Below are 19,512 nucleotides of genomic sequence, written 5' to 3'. Positions count from 1 at the left end.
TTCCCTAACTGCATTCCCTACCTTTCCTAGGTATCTCATGAGTTTGCTTTGAATTTCAACCCCAGCAACCCTTATTGTCAAGGTGAGGACACCTCTTTTTAATACTTCACTGGGAGGGACAGATGTTTGAAGTGTTTTATTTCTTTCATAATTGGTGAAAACCAGATGCAGCACCAAGACATGCAGCAAACTAGATTCGCTCTCACCTGGATGCTGACAAGAGTGGATGTGTGTTGATGCAGACTTCTGTGTGGTCTGCATGAGCTACAGGGAAGGGGTCTAGACTTAGTCTGATTGTTAGTCTGTGCTGAAATCTTTGCTGCTGCAACTTGGTTACTTCTGGTATGTTATAGGTGACAGTGGATTCAGATCAGCAACGTGCCTGTGCTAGTCATGATTCCAGAGCGACCATCTGCTAAGGCTGTTGGAGACTATGGTTACTTCATCAGCAATATGTATATGTTTGAATGTTATGTTATCTTTCAAAGGGATGTCTTAAAAGCTTATTTTCTTTATAGCCTTCTACTTTAGTGGAGATTGTTTCAGCTGTTTTTTAGCAGCTGCTCTCTAAGCTGCATTATGACCTTTTAGAACTAAGAACTCTCTCAGCATGCAGTGACACAGAATTGTTCTTGAACAAGCATTTTTAACTCAGCTCAATTTTTCTCTCTGGTCTGAGGCCAACAAAAAATGGAATCTGAAATTCAGTGTTAAAATGCAGGCATTTCCTTGGTCAGCTCAGCACTGTCTGCCTCATTGGGATCTGCGTCTTTGCTCTTTAAGGGTCCCTGTGCAGTAGTTTTGAGAGGTACCACACTAAAACCTGCATGGTGGACAATGCAAACAGCAGTGGCAAATGAAGCTACATTGATACAAGCCAGGAATAGGCCAATTTAGATGGATCAACAGAAGAATATGCACCACTTAAAATCAGACTTTTAAAAAGATTTTGTTTAGTTAACGTGAGAAAAGCTTGTTGCATAGGAAAAATGCTAGGGATTGATATTTCTGTTACAGAAATATTTGAATCCTGAATCAGGGATCATTGTCTAACTTTCACACAAGGAAAATGAAAAATTACTGTTCCAGAGAGCTTCTGACCTTGTTTTCTAATTAGACTATAAGCAATTAAACAAGACAAACTGGATGACAAGGTAGAAAAGACAAGGTAAACATAGTCACGAGCGTGCCTTCACTGGATTATTTTTCCCGCAACTTCCATGAACTTTATGATGTTAGAGGCACAAAGAGTGATGTGAAGAATGTAGAATGGGGGAAAAATCTGCAAGTCCTATCTCTACAGATGTCCATTGGTTTCAGCCCTGTGCTTTGTATATTTGCTGTTATCCTGCTGCTTATTTGCCCCTTAGGAGTTCACAGCTGTGTGAGAGTTATCCTTTTGCTGTACTATTAGTAATGCTTATGAAATAATTACTGGAGAAGTTGTGAGGCTCTTGTAGCAGCTTGCCTTCCTGTGTTACAGGCATCCAAGGAATAGTGGATGCCTACCGCCAGATCCTGCCTCAGATCCGACTCTGTGGGCCAACCAATTTCTTTCCTATTATAAACCACGTGGCAAGGTTTGCAGCACACTCTGCACAACAAGGAACTGCTTCAGTGAGTGCATGTCCTTTCCTGTGGATCTGTGTTAGGTTAATGTTTCTATTTTCCATGTTCACGATGTGGTAGAATGGAATGCTAAAGTGATGTTGTTTTCCTTCCTTAGGATCCCAAGTTTGGTCCTCACTTACCAACCTACAGAGAGGCTGTTGGTACTCTCTTGGTACATATTGATGTGAACCTGTACTTGGTAGACACTGACATTAGTTTCCATTGCTCAAGTGATATTTAGTTCTCTTTTTCCAGTTTGCTGTCATTGTACTTAGTATTGAAATATACAGGGGTGGTGTTGGCTTTTAGACCAGTTGGACTCTGTCAGCAGTTGCCTCACTCTCGCCTCTCTTGCCAAGCTCCATCAGCTGTAGGGAATGCAGACAGTAAAAAGGGGCCCTATATATTTTATTCCAAACAATTTTGCTCTCAAGAATGTACACAAAAAACTGTCTCCAAGAAAAATATCAGAGGGCTTGACTATCCATCCCACCATGGTGGCATGCAGAATCAGGATATCTAGAGGGCCAGATTAACAAGGGAGTCTGAGAACTGTTAAATCAGTATGCTAATTGCATTGCAGAGCATCCATGCTACCCTACAGTTGTGTTGCATGTCTCATTTGTGTGCTTGCATGGCCATGGCTGCTGTTAAAGTTCAGCTCTATTTCTTTAAACTTCACTCCTTTTGTTTAAGGATGAAGGACTCCTATTTCCTGGTAGATTTAACTGATTCCAATTTGAGAGACCAATCAGAAGGAATTTTGATGTACACTCTGATACTTGCTTTACAGTCTAGCTCTGTCAGTATTTTTGGTTCTACATATGTTTGTGTGTATGTAGAGTACATTTCCCAGATTGTGAGGTGCTTGGTCTAGGGAGATCTATTTCTTACATTTCTGAGGGTATTTTTTAGCTTTCCCAACACTTGGGGGAATCTACTTGTTTCTCTTTATATGTTAAATATCTTTACTTTTTCTTACAGATGAAAAAGTATTTAAATAAAGAATATCTTAGTAATGGGATACAGCAATAGTAACACTTGTGTTAACTGGGTTTTGGAATTGGAAATTCAATTTTCTTTGATTTTCATTGTGTGTGTCTTATTTCTTATTTTCATTTTAAGCCTGTAGATAGCTGCTATAAAGCAGTGGTTGCTCATTTCAGAACCAGGTACTAAACCTTAGCCTCTGGAAAAGGAAGGACATTTTAAACACTACCATGTTAATGTGTTGGTTTGAGGTATTTTTTTCTTTCTAGAAAAGCTCCTGTATTCTTACCATTTTGTTATCTCTGTGTCATGACATTTGTCACTGCTGTGTTTTGAGATTTCTAATACTTATAATTAAAGTTATTGGTAACTAAAAAAGAAGGCTTTTTTGAGTTACTCCAGAATATTAAATATTAAACTTAAGCCTTTTTGAGATGTAAGTAAAGCAGCATCCATCAGGGATTTTGTATGCAGCTTTGTTGATTTAGTAGTACTTTGTTCATCTCTAGTACTTTCTGCCAATTGATGTAGTTGTTCTTTATAAATTGAATTTAAGCCTCTATCTTTTTTCTAGTACAGAGGAAATCTGAAGTGCACAATGAATGGTGTTATGCATATGAAAAAATGGGGATAAACATAAGTTTCTTTAATGCTCTGGTTTTGTCTTATCCACAGCACCATCTGATTTCTTTCTTAGAATAAGAAATGGCTCCATTTGCCTTCAGTTATGTGAGCTTTGGTGTTGAACTCCCTAACTGGGTGCTTTCTAATGTTTTTCAGCAATATTTTATCTTGCTGATCATCACAGACGGAGAGATCACTGATCTGGACCAAACTAGGCAAGCGATTGTTAATGCATCTAAGCTGCCAATGTCCATCGTTATTGTTGGAGTTGGTGAAGCTGATTTCAAAGCAATGATAGAGATGATGGTGTCCTGAAGTCCCTGACAGGAGAGCCAGCTGCACGAGACATTGTCCAGTTTGTGCCTTTTCGACAGTTCAAAAATGTAAGTTGTCTTTAACTTCAGAAGAGTCCTGGTGCCAGTATATATGCAGTTATCACATCTAAAAAATGAGCATGGGTCTAGACCAGGCAGCAAGCTGCATACTCAAAGTGCTGTCCTAGCTGCTTGTTCCTAGTGAGAGCTGAGATGTTTGCGTCTGTGTTTGAAACTGTACCTTTTCACAGCTCTCTTGCAGCTTTTCTTGAAGAGCTCTTGTTGATCGTTGGTTTAGTATACTATCTCTTGGCTATTGCAGAGCTAAAGGAGTAAAGGAGATGTTTTCTGTTCTGGGATGCAAACATTTAGGCAGGGAACTGAGATCATACTGTCAGTCTCTGATGTTGACTCCCATGAGTGATTTAAGCTGAGATAAGTCTTCCCTGCTGTTGAAAGTAGTCCTGTTATTCCCCAGCTCCTCCATACTTCCACTGTTGGCACTAGCATTCATGCACATTGCACAGTGAATTGGGTTAAAGAGTGGAGTTGAATGAAAACCCAAAATAAGAGAAATTGCTAGTGGCTGGGGCAGTTTCCCACCCAGATCAGGGCCATATAAAGGCTGTGTGAGCCTGGGCTTGAGGTGGGAGCCAGTGCAGGGGTGGGAACAAGTGATTTTCATCAGTAGTGCTCACTGATAGCAACTGGAAGTGCTCCTAAAACTGCAGCAAGGAACTCTTGAAACAGTGAGTGAGACATGGCAGGTGGGGGGGGCTGTGCTCTGAATTCTGAAAGAGAGTTTGTCACTGGGCTGATAAATCCTTTCTCTGCAGTATTTCTGATTTATTCTCCCTGTTCTCCTTGCAGGCTCCCCAGGAAGTGCTTTTGCACATGGTTCTGGCTGAAGTGCCTAAGCAGCTGGTGTCGTACTACAAATGGCAGGGATGGCCACCTGTGAAACCACCAGAAATAAAGACCATACAGATTGCAGCCTGACCCTGGCCACCTGTATCACTGGGGTGAAGAGAGCTGTCTCCACCCACACTCTACCTTGCACACTGTGGGTGCTCAGTGCCTCGAGGTTGTACATTCACACTAATTCTTTTACTTGCCTGTGCTCTGTATCTTTGATCTTTCCTGTTCGTAATTGGAAGAAATGTAAATACGGAAAAAAACCCACAACTGCTGGCAGTTTTTGTCACAGAAAAATAGACCTTGTTGGTTTTCCAACTTGCAACAGTGACACATTGTACCACACATCATTGCTTGACACAGCCCTTCTGCTGCTTGGTATTGGAGTGGGCATGTGCACCGAGCTCCTCTCGCAGCACTGCTTCAATGCTCAGTTTTGTAGAAGTATGGCAGTTGTGTTTGCTGTGATGATACTTATCATGTTGTCCTGGTTTCAGCTGGGATAGAGTTAATTGTCTTCCTAGTAGCTGGTATGGTGCTATGTTTTGAGTTCAGTATGCCAAGAATGTTGATAACACTGATGTTTTCAGTTGTTGCTAAGTAGTGTTTAGTCTAAAGTCAAGGATTTTTCAGCTTCTCATGCCCAGCCAGCGAGAAAGCTGGAGGGGCACAAGAAGTTGGCACAGGACAGAGCCAGGGCAGCTGACCCAAACTGGCCAACGGGGTATTCCATACCATGTGACACCACATCTAGTGTATAAACTGGGGGGAGTGGGGGCGGGGTATCGCTGCTCAGGGAGTAGCTGGGTGTCGATCGGTGGGTAGTGAGCTATTGCACTGCGCATCATTTGTACAGTCCCATCCTTTTATTGTTGCTGTTGTCATTTTATTAGTGTTATCATTATCATTATTAGTTTCTTCTTTTCTGTTCTATTAAACCGTTCTTATCTCAACCCATGAGTTTTACTTCTTTTCCTGATTTTCTCCCCCATCCCACTAGGTGGCAGGGGGAGTGAGTGAGTGGCTGCGTGGTGCTTCGTTGCTGGCTGGGGTTAAACCATGACATGTGTTCTATGATAGGCTTTTTTTCTTCTATCAAGCTGCCTTGGGAATGAGGACCCTTCTGTCCTGGTTGGTACCAAAGTCTGTTGGTTGGATGCCTGAGGTAGTTCCTGTTGTACCTTCAATTAAAGTGCCAGTATAGTTTTGTATGTAGAAGTTTATTATTAAATTTCAGTGACCATACTTTGCAATCTTCTTTTTAATCACATTTTTCTATTAGAAAAAATTGCTTCTGTGATGGCCTCTTGCTTGGAGCCATTGTTGCAATTTAAGAACACTTGTGTTCTATTTGTGGGGGGATTAATAAGGATTAATCACTAATTAATTGAGGGGGATTAATAAGTCACATTAATGTGACTTTGAAAATCCAGCAACTGGAAACACTGAAATAAAAATGCTTTGAGTGATTTTGTGTCACAGAAGTTGTAAAATGAAGAAGTAATTATCTGTGGAACTCCAAAGAGGTGCGTCTTTGTCCTCAGAAGTGTGAAGTATGTATTATGTGGTCTGGGGGGCTGTAGAACAGGCAGAGGATAGCAAAGCACAATTGTTTTGAGAGATGGGAGTTTGATAGTTCATTTCAAAATGGAGATAAAGAAACGTGGGCTTGTCATTGCACTACAAGTGGTCATCACTTTCAGTTTCATAAATAAATAATCTGCTTTGATTTACATAACATGTCTGGACTCTTATTTCCTTTCTGGGCTTTTCCTTTTGTTTTCCAGCAATGTGGATGTTTTGGTTTATGGAAGGTCTTCACTATAGTACTAGCCTGGTGGTGATTCAGCATCTGAGTTAGCCCAGGTTGAGAGTGATCAGCTGCAAAAGCAGAACAAGTTGTCCGTCATCATTAGTTTTGTTACCTGTTAATCACTAAGACTGCTGGATGTATATCCTACAGCCCTGTCCTGCAGTGAGATGATGTGTTTCTTTACTGTGAAATTATGTGAAAGAACTCATCTGTTCTACCAGTTAAACTAGGAAATGGATGGTGAGAATACATTAGAAGACTTCTCTGGTGATTCAGGCTATTACACTGCTAGGTTACAAAGCTGTGTGAAAGCAGAACCTGGGTTTGAATCCACCTCCTCAACTAGACTAGTCGTTCTGGATGGTATCTGCCACCAAACTAGTACATAGCTTGTGCTTGAAGGGCTGTGGGTCTAGGACCACTGCTGAGCAAAGATGAATTTGTGCTAATTTTTTATTCAAACCTAGTTTTGACCATGATGTGTTCTCCCAGGTTCCACAGGCAGCAGACAGCTTCCTCTAGAGAAAGCTGGGCTGTCTTTTCTGAAATACTCCATCATCTAGCCTGCAGCACCTAATTTTCTTGCACTTACTTAGATTCTTGAAGGAAACCAAGCAACCTCTCTTCTTGAGTGGCTGCCTAAACTAAAATGTGTTAGAAGTGTGGAAGAGGGGGAAGAAAACTGCCAAGTCTTCTGTGAGAAACTGCACTGTGGTTGAGAGCATTCTTTACTCATGTTTTCAGCTGCTTACAACCTGTAGGCAGAGCTCTCCTTCCCTGTATTACTTGTACAAGAAACCTAAGGCTGGTTTTTGTGTGTGTGTGTGTATCTTTTTTTTTTCTTTTTTTTCTTTTTAATGAAGTAGTGGGAAATCTGTTTCGCACCTCTCCTTTTTAAACCTCTGCCAGTTCCTGCTCAAAAGGAGGAGTGTCTCAAAGGAATCCTCTGTCTCTCTGTATTGGCTATGAGGAGTGGAGTCAGTGTCTGTTCTGCAGCTAGCCGATGTGTCTCCAGGTGCTGGACTCATTGATGGGTAGGAGGGACCTTCCCTGTTTTGGGGAGAAAGAGACCAAGACGTGGTAGAGGCAGATCTGAGGAAGTTCCCCCTGTGGGAGCAGAGGAGAATTTGGAGGAGAAGCTCTTTACCTGCAGGTAAGTGGCTGAAATGTGACTGAGCAAAGGGACACAAGTCCCATGGTTGTCACTCGAGAACAAGAGCTGCACGGGTGTAGACCCAGGTGAAAAGCCATGGGAGGGTCAAGCTTGGAAGCTGCTGAACCGGGATGGCACAGTTTTGCTCATTTTCTCACATTCTTGACTCTCCCCAGGGCTCCTGGTTTTAGAAGCAGTGAAGATGGCTGCTGGCAGCTTTGGTGAGAGGCTGAGAGGTATGTCTCCTACCTTGTGCTACCCTGGGTGTAGCTGGAATGCAGATTTACAGCATGGTTGTTGCTTGAGGTAGATGAGAGCTCAGGTTTGAGCTCACGTTTTCTTTCTCAGGAGAATGTGCTGTTCTTGCGCAGTGCCAGTGCATGCTCTATGTCGTCCTCGATCACACTCTCACTTTATCTCCACAGTAAGCATGGGGAACACCCTAGAAGTCTCTTTGTCCTGGCCTTAACCGATATTGAGCAAGCACCCTTGTACTTGTGGTCCCCAAAGGTATTTCAGCTTCGGGGCTTTGTATAAATCAAAAGCTGTTGCATGTGGGAGCTCATCAGGGAGGGTTCCTCTTGCTTCTAGGATGTCTGGCAATAAATACTGGTGACTTTTCATGCCAGTCTATGCCATGCTACCCAACAGAGCTCCCTCCTCTATGGGAGATAATGCTTCATCCCCCTTCTTTGTCCAGACAGCTTGTTGGGCTAAGGGCCCTACTTGGGGTCTAAAATATTTGGTTTCACTCAGAAACTGTTTCACCAAAACTGAGGCATCATCTTCAGGTGAATGCAAGTGATGGGACCACTCCAGGTGTTTGAGGAAGCCACACAAACTCCACTGGGAGATGATGGCTTTTGATCAGCTTTGAGCAAATACTGGATCCACCCATCAGCAGCACACTTTGGTAGTCTGAATGTCTCGTTCAACAGCCTAAATTGCATCCCTTGCCCACCTCCAGCCATGACTGGGTCAGTGCACTGAGCTTTCTGCGCTGCCCTAAACTGATGGGCTCACTCATTTGGGTTCACAGAAGTGGTGCCGAAAGCTGCTGGCCTGATATGTTTTTGTTGCTGCACTGTGAAGTTGCATCCTCCCTACCATGGCTTGTTTGCACTGCCACCGGTGCTGCTTCACTAGTGCTCCAGGAAGCTCTTGTATAAAAGGCAAATAAAGGGAATAACCGCAAGGTTTGTTTCAAAGCAGCCTGGCATTGCACAGGCATGATTCACTTCTTGGTGTTTGCGGAGCTGGATTAGCCACCCTGGCTTGCTTCAAGGCATCTTGTACAGTGTGTGTGGATGCAGGTGTTTGGTGCTGGGTGGGAGACCCAGACCCCCAGGAGGAAGAAATGCTTTCCAAATTCTGCTGAGCTCTTGATTGTACGATTGCTTTAATCTGGCCTGAATCTGTGCTTGGGAAGGGCTCCAGCATCTCTCATTTACCAGTTCTCCTGCAGGTGAGCTGAGCTTGATGAGGCCAAGCTGGTTAGCACAGCTGTGAGCACAGCTGGCTCCTGGCATGATGTGCCCCAGGTCTCCCTCCTGCAACCTCCCTGCTGTGAGGGGCCAGGGCCAGTGCCCTGCAGAGCAGTTGGAGCTCCTATCCCACTGTCCATGGATTTCAATGCTCATCTCTGTCCTGCAGAGACCTGGCACCTGGGCTGCAGCCTCTGTCCCCAGAAAGTGCTCTGCCATCCCACTTGCACCAGCACACCTCCTCTGGTCCCTTGTGTTGGCATGCTCCTATGCAGGGTAGGTCGGAGGTGAGCAGGGGCTGCTAAGCACATGCTGGTCAGAGCACAGTTTCCGCACCGCAGGGGAGCCCAAGCCTTCTAATCAGAGGGCTGTGACCTTGCCTAGCTGGCTTCCCTTCCCCACCCTCCCTCTGTTTGCTTTGGAGGGTTTTAACCACAGAAGCTGTGACTTTGTGCTGGAGAAGTGGCAGGGCTGGGGTGGCCAAGAGCAGAGCTGGGCTCCCATCCTTGCTGCAGAGCTCAGGCTGGTATCCTCCAGTCCCAGCTTTGGAAGCCCCTGTCGTCCCCCCTGCAGGGCATGAGGCCTGAGCTGAAGCATGGCTGCGTGACGGCCTCCACTGGGGGTTTTCCTTCCTCCTTCCTTCCACAGCCCTGGGACAGGAGACCGCCCACCGCTGCGCTCCCCGCCTCACTGTCTCCAGCGGGCCTGTGCATCAGTGCTGCCACAGGGTGTGAAGGGACGGTGTCGTCGGGGTCTGGCCGCTGGAGGGCCCAGGGCCGACATCTGCGAAGTGCCTCCCTGTGGCCGAGTGCTCTCCTCTGCCCGGCTGGGCCGTGGCCCCGGGGGGCTCAGGCCGGTTGCCCCGCGGGGGCCATCCCGCTCCCCGCAGCCAGCCCGGTGCCCCAGGGCCGAGGGAGTCAGAGCAGCCGGGGCCGCCCCCCTCTTTCCCCCCCCGTCCCCCGTGTCATTCGGCAGGGGTCGCCAGGCCCGTGGGGCGCCGGGGCGGGGAGCGGGCGGCCGAACCGGCCGGGCGAGTCAGGGCTGAGTCACGGCGGGCGGAGCAGGGCCGAACGCGGCAGCGCTGCCCGCCACTGGCTCCATGGCGCTCAGCGTCGGCATCCGGCGGCTCTCCTGCTTGCCGGGCCATGGCGAGAGGCAGGTGCAGCTCAGCTTCCGAGGTGGGCCCCGGCCACGCTGGGAGGGATGGAGGGAGGGATGGGGTCTGCCTTCCCCGCGGCAGGTGGGCTGGGCCAGGCTGCCCCGCCGGCACCTCACGCCTCCCTTCTCCTTCCCAAGGCTTCACCCAGAAGACGAGGATGATACGCTGCGGTCCAGAGGCCGTCTTTGGGGAGGTGAGCGCAAACCAGGGAGGCATGAGGAGCAGCGGGGCTCCTCCGCAGGTGTCGTCCATGGGGCAGGGATGGGACATGGTAGCACCTCGGTCGATGCCTCGTGGGGCAGGAGGGGGTAATGAGGGGAGCAGGGACCGGGGGTGGGCTGGGAAACATTCCTCCTAGTGCCCATCTTCACTGTCACATCCCTGAAGCCTGCAAAAGCCCAGCTATACCGGACTGGCGGGTGGTTCCCATTGCTCATCTCCCGTCCCATCTCGATGCCTCCGTGCCGCCCAGGGAAAGGAGGAGAAGGATGGGGGGCAAGAAGGACCTGTCCTTGCCAGCCGCAAGGCAGCCAGCCAGTTTGGGTGTCAGGTGAATTGCAGCCTTGGGGTGCAGCTTTACGATGTGCCTGAGCCTGGTGGCTCCCTGCACTGGGTGATCTCTTCTCTCCAAGTACCTCTATACCTTCCTGTGCCTTGTCTGACCCACAACCTGCCAGCTCAGGGACCTCAGCAGGTATAAGCATCCTCCTCCTTCCAGGGTGATGATGCTCTGGCTTCTTTAGCAGATGATTTGTGGCTCTGTGCTGCTGGAGGGACTCTCACTCCCCTCTCCATCCTTCCTCCGTTCCCACCTGCAGGGTCTGCCCTGGCCAGCAGGAAAGTAACTTCCCACCCCAGCAGCTTTTTGTTACACTCCTTGGTTCAGTCACTTTGCAGAGGAGACCAACCAGCCACCAAAGGTGGGAAAGCATGGCTGGGAATGAATTATTATCTCTTCCTGCTCTGTTTGTTTACAGCTTTTTCGCTGGCCTCACTATGGGAAGCTTGTCATGGGAGAAATGCTGTCCATTAAGGTTTACAACTGCAGCAAGGTTTTTAGTAACAGGTGGGTCTTTTGGTTGTTGGGGTGACTGGCAGAGGTGAGGGAAGAGACATACTGGGCTTTAGATTTTCTACCGGGAGTAGAAAATGTTTATCAGAAATTTGATGGAAGGCAGGCGAGCAGGATACAAGTTGTAGAAGAGGGATAGAGATGGTTGTTCTGGTGGGGCAGCAGTGCTGTATATATTAAGTTAAATAAGGGGAATTATTTAGTTGTGCCAGAAGTAACAGAGAATACCTAAGGATCCAGATCAGACCCCCAGGTGGGACAAAGGTAAAATAGGGCTCTAAAAAACAGAGCTACAAGGGCAGGACTTGCAGCAGAGTGGGGCCCTGCTCTCACGCTGTAGATCCACGTGGTGACCATGACAATGCTGCACCCGAATTCAACATGCCTATCAGTGGGGAAAAGCCCCAAGCCTGTGGTAGTATGGTTTAACCTTTAAAAAAGACAACAATTTAAATTTAAAGGGTCAACCAGAATTTAAAACGCTTCCAGGTAGCACAGATGCAATACTGTGAACTCAACAGCTACTCCAACAGTTGTAAAACACTTCAGGGAAACCCAAGGGTAGGGGTGACAGATTGAGTAGTGGTGGTGGAGCAAGCAAGAGAGCAGAGGCACATCCTTCCAGGACATGTGAAACATGAGGATGCAGGGAAAGGTGCCAGCTCTGATAAGCAAAATGTAAGAACTGAAGGAAAATCAACAGGAGCAACTTTCTAGCAGCAGCTAATAACAGAAACCTTTTCAAAGCCATCACAAGCCTGCCAGAGAGGGTGTGGAGGAAACAGAAGAGTACAGTACATGCGAGATACTTAAAGATAAAGCCAGAGCAGAAAATGTGGCTGAACTTTGTGTCACTGTTTACAGGATACTTTCCGTATGGGAGCTGGATCAGAGGAATTATTTCTGACTGAAATGTCAATAGAAACTGTTATAGGACAAATAGATAAAACAAACAGTAACAAATCACCAGGACCTGATGGTGCTGAACAACGAAGTCCAATGGGAAATGACTGGACTGGCACTGACAGCACCTATTCACACAACTCTGCTGCTGGGGAGCAGAGTAATGGCAAGTGAAATACATTACAGTTTAAAAGCAGTTGGTCAGTGCACTGGGATGATAAAAAATAAATAGAGAGTGTTGAGGGACAGAAGGGAAAAATTTGTTATGCCGCTGTATCGATCTGTGGTCTCTAGACTTCTGCGTGTGCAGTCTTTCTGTGGTAGCAGCACCGAGCTGGAAAAGCTGGTGAGGAGAGGGATGAGTGGAGAGACTCCTTCCTTAGGCGTAGGAGACTAGATGGGCTCTGCGCCTCAGAGAGGAGGGAGGTGAGAGAGAATACGAGAGATCAGTAGCTTGCAGCTGACATGGAGGTGACTGGGGAATGATTCCTCCTGTCTTGGTCCCGGGCAGGCAGTGCAACGCTCCAGTGGTGCTTTCCAGCAGGCAGTAGGAAGCTCTGCTTCACATGGGGCTTAGCTCGGCTGCTATCAGAGCTGTCACGGGGAGATGGAGGCTAATGTACAAACGGGCTCCAGACAGCAGTAACACAAGATGTGGTTAGGAGCAGCTGAATGCATTCCTGCATGTGTTACTGCCACTTGCAGGGAGCCAGGTGACCCTTCCCCAGGGAGAAGCCCCTTTGGAGTAGGTAAATTTTGGCCCAACTTGCTGCAGACATCCCTGTGGCCATGGATTTATGTCCTGTTTCTGTATTTCCTTGTGTGGAGCCTTTGCTTCCCAGTTTTGTCTGGGAAGAGTCACCCCAGCTCTGCTGGGTGCCCAAACACAGGCTGGCTCCCGTGAAGCCCAGCTCTGCTGAAGGGGAGAGCTGCTTTACAGTCAGTAAGACTGGATCTGTGCAAGCCCTTAACTATCAATGGCACCTTGGTTGCAAGCAGCTGCTTGGGCATGACTAGGGTGGGGGCATGACGTGCTGCAGGTTCAGTGTGTCTCAGGTATTTCAGTTGCCAGACTCCCTATGGAAAGCACTGCAGCAGTTCGCTGCCTTCACCACAGCTTGGTGGGGTTGTGAGCAGGAGAGCAGAGATCCTGGTACTTTCTTTCCCCAGGATGTAGGTGCTGATGCTACATACACTATTGCTGCAGCCTCTGGTTTTCTTCCAGGCTTCTCGGTACCCTTGTCCTCAGCCTTCAGCACCTGATGACGTCTGGGAGGCTCATCCTTCGGGAGGCCCTCATTGACAGGAACCAGAGAGTCACTGGTGTAAGTCCTCCACAGGCAGCCTGGCCATCAGCAATCAGGAAGGCTTTGTGGGAAACCTTGCGTGGTGCTTCCCAGGTGGATTTGGGGCTGAGGGGAGTCCAAGGTGCTGCTTTGACCCTGGGAGTATCACGGTGTTTGTGCCATCCCTGCGCAGGGATGCAGCCACTTCACACCCATTAAGTGGTTCTAGGAGCATCCAGAAGTGCGTGGGGTAGAATGGGGGCCCCAGAGACCTGCCAAGGGCCTGAATGAGCAGAGGCAGGCTTAGTAAAACCTCCCCAGGTCTGGGCGATGGATGTAGGAGGTGGCATTTCATCTGCATCCTGCACCACACGGCGTGTGGGCTGCTGCAGAGTGCAAAGCAGGGGGGAGTTGACAGAGTGAGGCTGAAGGTGGCATGGTGCCTCAGGACCCCCGGTGAGCTTTTGGGTTAAATACCAACGCTAACTGGATTGCTTAATGATGGTCTGGGGCAGCGTGAGTGGCTCTGACACCTGCCTGCCCCTCTGCTCTGCGCCGTGGGTCCCACTCCCCTCCTGCCCCAGTGCTGGGGCTCACTGGGCCCTTTGTGCTGGTGGAAAATGAACACAACCCAAAAATGAGTCGTTTCCTGCCAGCTGGGTGTGCAGGCACAGTTCAGCAAGTGCTGGACAACCAGGGCTCAGTGCCAGGGCTGTGAGCAGGGCTGGGAGGAGGGTAGGCGGAGGTGGGCAGCCCTGTGATGTGCTGCACCCCTGTTTGCCCTTCCCACAGGCAACGTGACTCACCCCCATGGTGGCATGTGGGATGCAGCTCTGTGGCCACTAGACCATGAGCCTGAGTGGCACAGGCACAACTTTCCTGTGTTGCTGAGCTGGCTGGATCAGGGAACATGTCCAGGTGGAAACTGAGCATTTCCAGGATGACTTTTAATCTGATGCAGCTCACCGCATAAACGTTAATGCCAGCAAAGGGACAGGGACTAGACCAACCCTTTGGCAGCACTCCATGCTGTTGATGGCTTGAGGAGACCGAGCTAGGGCCACTGTAAGGTCAGAGCTGCTCTGCAGCCCAACCCTTTGCCCCTGGCTGCCTCTTCCCTTGTGCTAACAGCAGCGCTCATGCTGATGAGCCGCTCCAACCAAAACCCAACTGCATTTGTTTTTGCCAGGTTAGTTTCTGATTGTGCAGCCCTGTCTGCACAAGGGCTGTGGGGGACAGAAAGAGGGCAGGCAAGACTGAATGCCCATCCAAGAGCAGCCTAAGATCCTCTCCCTCAGCTCAGCTGGGAAGAGACACATCCCCAAGGGAGAGAGGCTGTTTCAACTGCTGCTCCTTTAGCAAAGTGGGATCAAAGCACTTCCTGCTATTCCAAGTCCTGTTCTTCTCTGGGACTTGAGTTATTTGCACCCTTTTTTCTCCTGGTGGTTTGAAGGAGTTTTTTCAGAGCTTTGGCTATTCACCCAGCTTTATCTCATGCTTCTGCATCAATCCAGCCTTTGCTGCTGCCTTTCCCAGCCACTGTACTACTGCTTTCTTGGGCTGTATTTCTCCTCCCAGGAACATGTGTTTTCCAGGGACTGAGCTATGAACCCAGCTTGTACATCCCCTTCAGCCTAGTGAGAAGTGATCTCCATGGCTGTGATTTTGGCCTCTACTGGGAAATTCTTGTGCGTTTGTGTTGGTTTGAGATCAGGCTGGTCATGTGCAGACCAAGTGTTTTCAGACCTGTGCTGTCTGTCCCGATACCCCATACTTCTCTGGCCGTCCTTCTACATCACTAACACTAAGTCAATGTCTCTTGTGGTGCAGACTCTGGGTGTCTTTATGGCTCCTGTGATGTTTTAAACCAAGCTGTCATGCCTGGGGATGCTCTGCCAGCTGTCTCATGCCTCCCACAGAGAGACTGCTCCAAACCCCTACACGTTAGTTTGCTCTGCTCTACGGCTCTCCCCACTTCCCTTGTCAAAAGTGAATCAAGACAGCTCTCGGGCCTCTCTGTGGTATGCTTTAGATTTGAAAACTTGAGCCAGCTTTTATTCAGTGAATCCTGGAGTTTGGGAAGCTGTAGGGGAGGGAATTTGGTTAACTCTAGCTTGTTGATGGAGGCAGACAAGGAGAGTCTGGTATAAATAGGCTTCTTGTGGGGTTGTGACCGCCTTCCTCCTCCCAGCATCTCACTTCTTTTTTCCTTCCACACTCCCCATTCCCCTTTTCTGTGGCAATTCTGCAGTTGTTTTGTGGCTGCCAAGCTCTCGGGCAGCTTCATTTTCTGTTTGTAGATCTACATTGAGTTGGATTTGCGTTACCAGCCTCCAGATGGCTCAGCTGGAACCTGGGTTGAAGAGGACTTTGTCTATCAGATGAAAGACAGGTATTGAAATCCTGGGAGGAGCAAATTTCCAGGCAGCTTGTACAGCTGCCTTTGCCAGTGGCAGCCTTTGGGATGCAATCTAGCCTCATTTACTCTCCACCTCTGGTCAGACTGATGCATCTCTGCTCTACAGCAGCAATAAGTGAGCAGGGGTCTTGGAAAGAAAATACCTTGTCTTCACAAAGAGCCCGTGACTGCAACAACCCACTACACCCTGGGAGTCCTTTCAAACTCAAGAGCATTTCTGCAGCCTTCCTGGTTGATGGGAGCAAGACTTTGTGGCTGCAAAGTTGCAGAGAGCGTGGCTTTGGACTGTAGCAACCCCAGGCACCCTGCATGCAGGTGGTGCCCAAGCCAGAGGAGATGTGGGTGTCTGGTTGAACAGGATGACAGGCAGCAGCAAGGTCTGGGGAGTGTCACTTCTGGAGTGCCAGAGGCAAAGCAGCAGGCACACAGTGTGGACAGTGGAAAAGCATCGCTTAGGAGGATGCTTGTGTCCCTGCCAAGAGCCAAGCAGGAGCATGGCTGTGGCGTTGTTACTTAAATGCATCACTGAACAGCCACAACACACTTGTTTTTTCAGCAAAGCATCTCTTTTTCTTACAGTTCGGAGTTAATCATCCGCAATCCTGGATTTGAGGAGATGGAGTAAGTAGCCCTACTTGAGTGTATCAGCTCACCTGCCTGGGTGGAGGGGAGTGCACAACCCACTCATCAGGGCTGATGATGCGGCATGTGATGTGGTGGGGGGGTTTGCAGGGCAGCCGAGGCACCAAGAGCGAGTGAATTGGACAGGAGGGCCGCTGCGCTGGGCAGGAAGCTGGCAAAAGGCCTGGAGACTGATGATGAAGAGGAGGAAGAAGATTTCTACGATGTGTCTGAGATGGAGGTCTCGGGCATTGTCTTTAGCCCTGTGAAGAGGTATCCATGGTGTGCTCTTCTCTCTTGGGCCCTGGGGTGGAAAGTGCCAGCTTGTGGGGGAATCCTGCATCTCTTGGCATTCTGCTTCTGCAGAATGTCAGAAACTTTCAGTCTTCAATTCCCCCAAACAGGGACTGTTGGGGATTTGCTCATTCCCAGGGCAAGGGGCCATTATTTGCCAGGGTTTCCGTTGCTTCCTTTGGTGGGGGCTTGCTCAGGTCCATGTAGAAGAAGAAACCTGCTCACCTGGGTTGTTTTTCTGTGCAGCCGCTCCAGACTTTGCTCCACATGGGACCTCTTTGCCACCCCAACCCCGCAGAGCTTCCAGGTACTGCAGCGTTGGGTACGCGTCCCTGCAGCTGCCTCTGGCCCCACAGCCAGTCCCTTACTGCCTTGCTGCAGGCCTGGGCTTCTCCAATTGCCTCATACCCCAGCGAGGCCTCTAGCATGAAGACACCTTCTTGCTTTGTGTGGCTTCCCTAGGCAAGGTGTGAGATTCCCTGAACGGACTGCATCCATGAGTGCTGGCTCCAACATCAGCCAGCCCAGAGCAGAATTTCCTTTTGGGCCATGTAGTTAGCTATGGATGTACAGGAAAAGGGAATCATCCTGACAGCCACATGTGCCACTGCAAAATGCTGTCTGAGCCGAGCTTTGGAGAGCACCCAGACAGGGCTGGTGCCTGCCAGCTTCCCCAGGGCCTTGCCTGGGCCCCCACAGACATCTGTGGGACATGGCTGGAGGTGGAGGGCTGCCGCAGGGGCTTTTTTGAAGATGCCGGGAGGCTGGTATGAAGCTGTGGGTCTGGCTGGTGCTCTGACATCAGGTTTATTTGAAACCACTGTGAAGTTTGGAAATGGAGTTCAGTCCCATTTTTTGCCTTGCAGATTTCGGGGCAGGTCTTCCAGCCTGGCTATGGATTTAAATCCTTCCCTGGTTCTAAGTAAACATGGACTCACATTTGGGTCTCCTGCTTTTCAGGGCTGGGTCCTATTAACCAAGCAGGAAGCTTTTGTGGGGGTCGAATTTTCTACCATCCTTTTCTTGAAGCTTTTATTCTTCACCGTAACAACTGTATGGTTGCTTGTACTGAGAGCAAATGTGAGAACATTTCTTCCATATCTTAGATTCGAAACCAGTCGCAGCAAATGAGACAGCCACATTCCAGTCTTTCCAATGGTGTCCATCTCAGTAGGATTCAGAGAAGTATTGACAGAAGATATAAAGAGCATCTTCTCCAAGATGTTCTGTGGACCCCACCATGTGGGAGCAGTGGGTCTGCATCCCCTTGGGATCAGGAACTGAGTGGGGACAGTGCTACTGGGGAGGCCACTCTTGTCAAAGCTGCTGGAGATTTAACACTTCATTTCCTTGCTTGTCTGAAAGAAATACCTTGCATACCATTTTGATTTGCCCTGGCCATAGCAGATTTCAGCAGCCATGCTCTTGCCAGTCCTGAGCGTCCACCCCTGTGGTGAGAGGGCCCTGCACATTTGCTTACTGGTATTGCTGAAATAAGCTCAAGATGGAGCTGGAAATGAGGACAGTGCTGATCCAAAGGTTTTCTCCTGTGTTTTCTTAGGTTGGAATTAATATCATTGAAGCACAGAAGCTGGTGGGGGTGAACATTAACCCCTTTGTGGTAGTCAAGGTTGGAGAGGAGAAGAGGCACACGGCGACACAGAAGTCAACAAACTGCCCCTTCTACAATGAAGTATGTGATATGGACAGAGGCTCTGTCGTTGCCCTACCGCTGTCCCAAGTGGCTGGGGCCATCCTTGCAGGGGATGCTCAGGATGTAGTTGCTCTCAAGCAGAAGTGCTTGTGGGGCCATGTTGGGACCCTGCAGCTCAGCTGTCTTGCTTTTCTCTTTTCAGTATTTTTTGTTTGAATTCCACGAGCCAAGGGACGTTTTATTCCACAGGCTCATAGAGATCTCGGTATGTCCTTCTCTTTATCCTTCGTCAGTAACTGATACAGCTTGACGCTTCTGTGTGTAGATGCTAGGAGTGATGGGCAAAGCAAAGATACCAGTACCAGCCAGGTTCTCCAGCCATAGGTGTCTGCCCCGCAGAGAGACCAAAGGCCACTCCTGTGGCTGCAGTGGGGCAGAGACCCGGCCCTGCTTTGAGCCAGCACTTGGCAGTGCTGCCTTCCCACCCTCTCCACGTGAGGTTTTCTCTGCATCCAGTGACTGAAGTGGGGCCTCTGGGGCAGTTTCTTGCCTGTTGCCTTGCTGCCCCACTGTTTTGGGGGTGGTTCTCTGCTGCGCCTTACCCTGGAGCCTCATCCTGCAGGTCATGGAGGCGAATGACTGGTGTGAGGGGAGCTCAGCAGTGATTTGTGCTTGTAGAAAAGCCCAGGCAGGCAGAAGGCAGTCTTCAGAAATCCCCTGGCCCAAAGTGCAGGGGCTTCTCCAAAGCGCACGGGCTTCTCCAAGGCATGGGGCTTTTCTGAAGATGGCTAAACCCAGCCAGCACCTCCTTTGCCATACGATCTCCAGTGCTTTCCTTATGAAAGGCTGCACATCTCTTGTGCTGGTGTGGGTTCAGCAAGCACCAAGCAAGACTCAGATTTTGGGAGAGACACTAGCCTGGTGGGGGCATGGCTCTGCCCTGACCCAGCAGGATATGGACATAGGACTCCCTGTGGGAAAGCAGGTGTGCCCTTGGTCCGTCGTAGGGGTTTGGCTTATCTAAGGCTGGCAGAAGAAGCTGAATCAGTTGCACATGAATTTGCCTTGGCCCAGGTTTGACTGAAGGCTATGGGCTGGTGGACTTTGTGGAAATGGTTGGGCGGAAATGGTTTTTTTTCCAGGGCTAACTCAGATCGGTCAGTATGCATGAGGATCTTGCAACTGCTGCCTGAGCTGTGC

General features: G+C 49.0%; 2 protein-coding genes across 2 annotated transcripts in view; both read left to right on the top strand.

Annotated features, from left to right (window-relative positions):
• The window catches only part of CPNE1 (copine I), a 43,814-nt gene extending 34,628 nt beyond the window's left edge, over positions 1–9,186 (top strand). Inside the window, 9 exon segments of the mRNA XM_010564514.1 lie at positions 31–82; positions 1,484–1,617; positions 3,382–3,514; positions 3,517–3,608; positions 4,410–4,623; positions 7,177–7,420; positions 7,597–7,656; positions 7,769–7,930; positions 8,177–9,186. Of these exon segments, the coding sequence (XP_010562816.1) occupies positions 31–82; positions 1,484–1,617; positions 3,382–3,514; positions 3,517–3,608; positions 4,410–4,538 (540 nt within the window). The 3' untranslated portion in view covers positions 4,539–4,623; positions 7,177–7,420; positions 7,597–7,656; positions 7,769–7,930; positions 8,177–9,186.
• A 2,938-nt stretch (positions 9,187–12,124) lies between these two features.
• Positions 12,125–19,512, top strand: part of LOC104829944 (fer-1-like protein 4) — a 47,430-nt gene continuing 40,042 nt past the window's right edge. Inside the window, exons 1-8 of the mRNA XM_010564515.1 lie at positions 12,125–12,208; positions 13,264–13,363; positions 15,625–15,716; positions 16,323–16,364; positions 16,476–16,637; positions 16,905–16,965; positions 18,220–18,351; positions 18,515–18,577. Of these exons, the coding sequence (XP_010562817.1) occupies positions 12,135–12,208; positions 13,264–13,363; positions 15,625–15,716; positions 16,323–16,364; positions 16,476–16,637; positions 16,905–16,965; positions 18,220–18,351; positions 18,515–18,577 (726 nt within the window). The 5' untranslated portion in view covers positions 12,125–12,134. The remainder of the gene's footprint in view (positions 12,209–13,263; positions 13,364–15,624; positions 15,717–16,322; positions 16,365–16,475; positions 16,638–16,904; positions 16,966–18,219; positions 18,352–18,514; positions 18,578–19,512) is intronic.

Source organism: Haliaeetus leucocephalus, unplaced genomic scaffold (genome assembly GCF_000737465.1).
Source record: "Haliaeetus leucocephalus isolate CR32 unplaced genomic scaffold, Haliaeetus_leucocephalus-4.0 Scaffold182, whole genome shotgun sequence".
Lineage (NCBI taxonomy): Eukaryota > Metazoa > Chordata > Aves > Accipitriformes > Accipitridae > Haliaeetus > Haliaeetus leucocephalus.
Note: the sequence above shows the minus strand (reverse complement) of the source record. Positions and strands in the feature narration are given on the sequence as shown.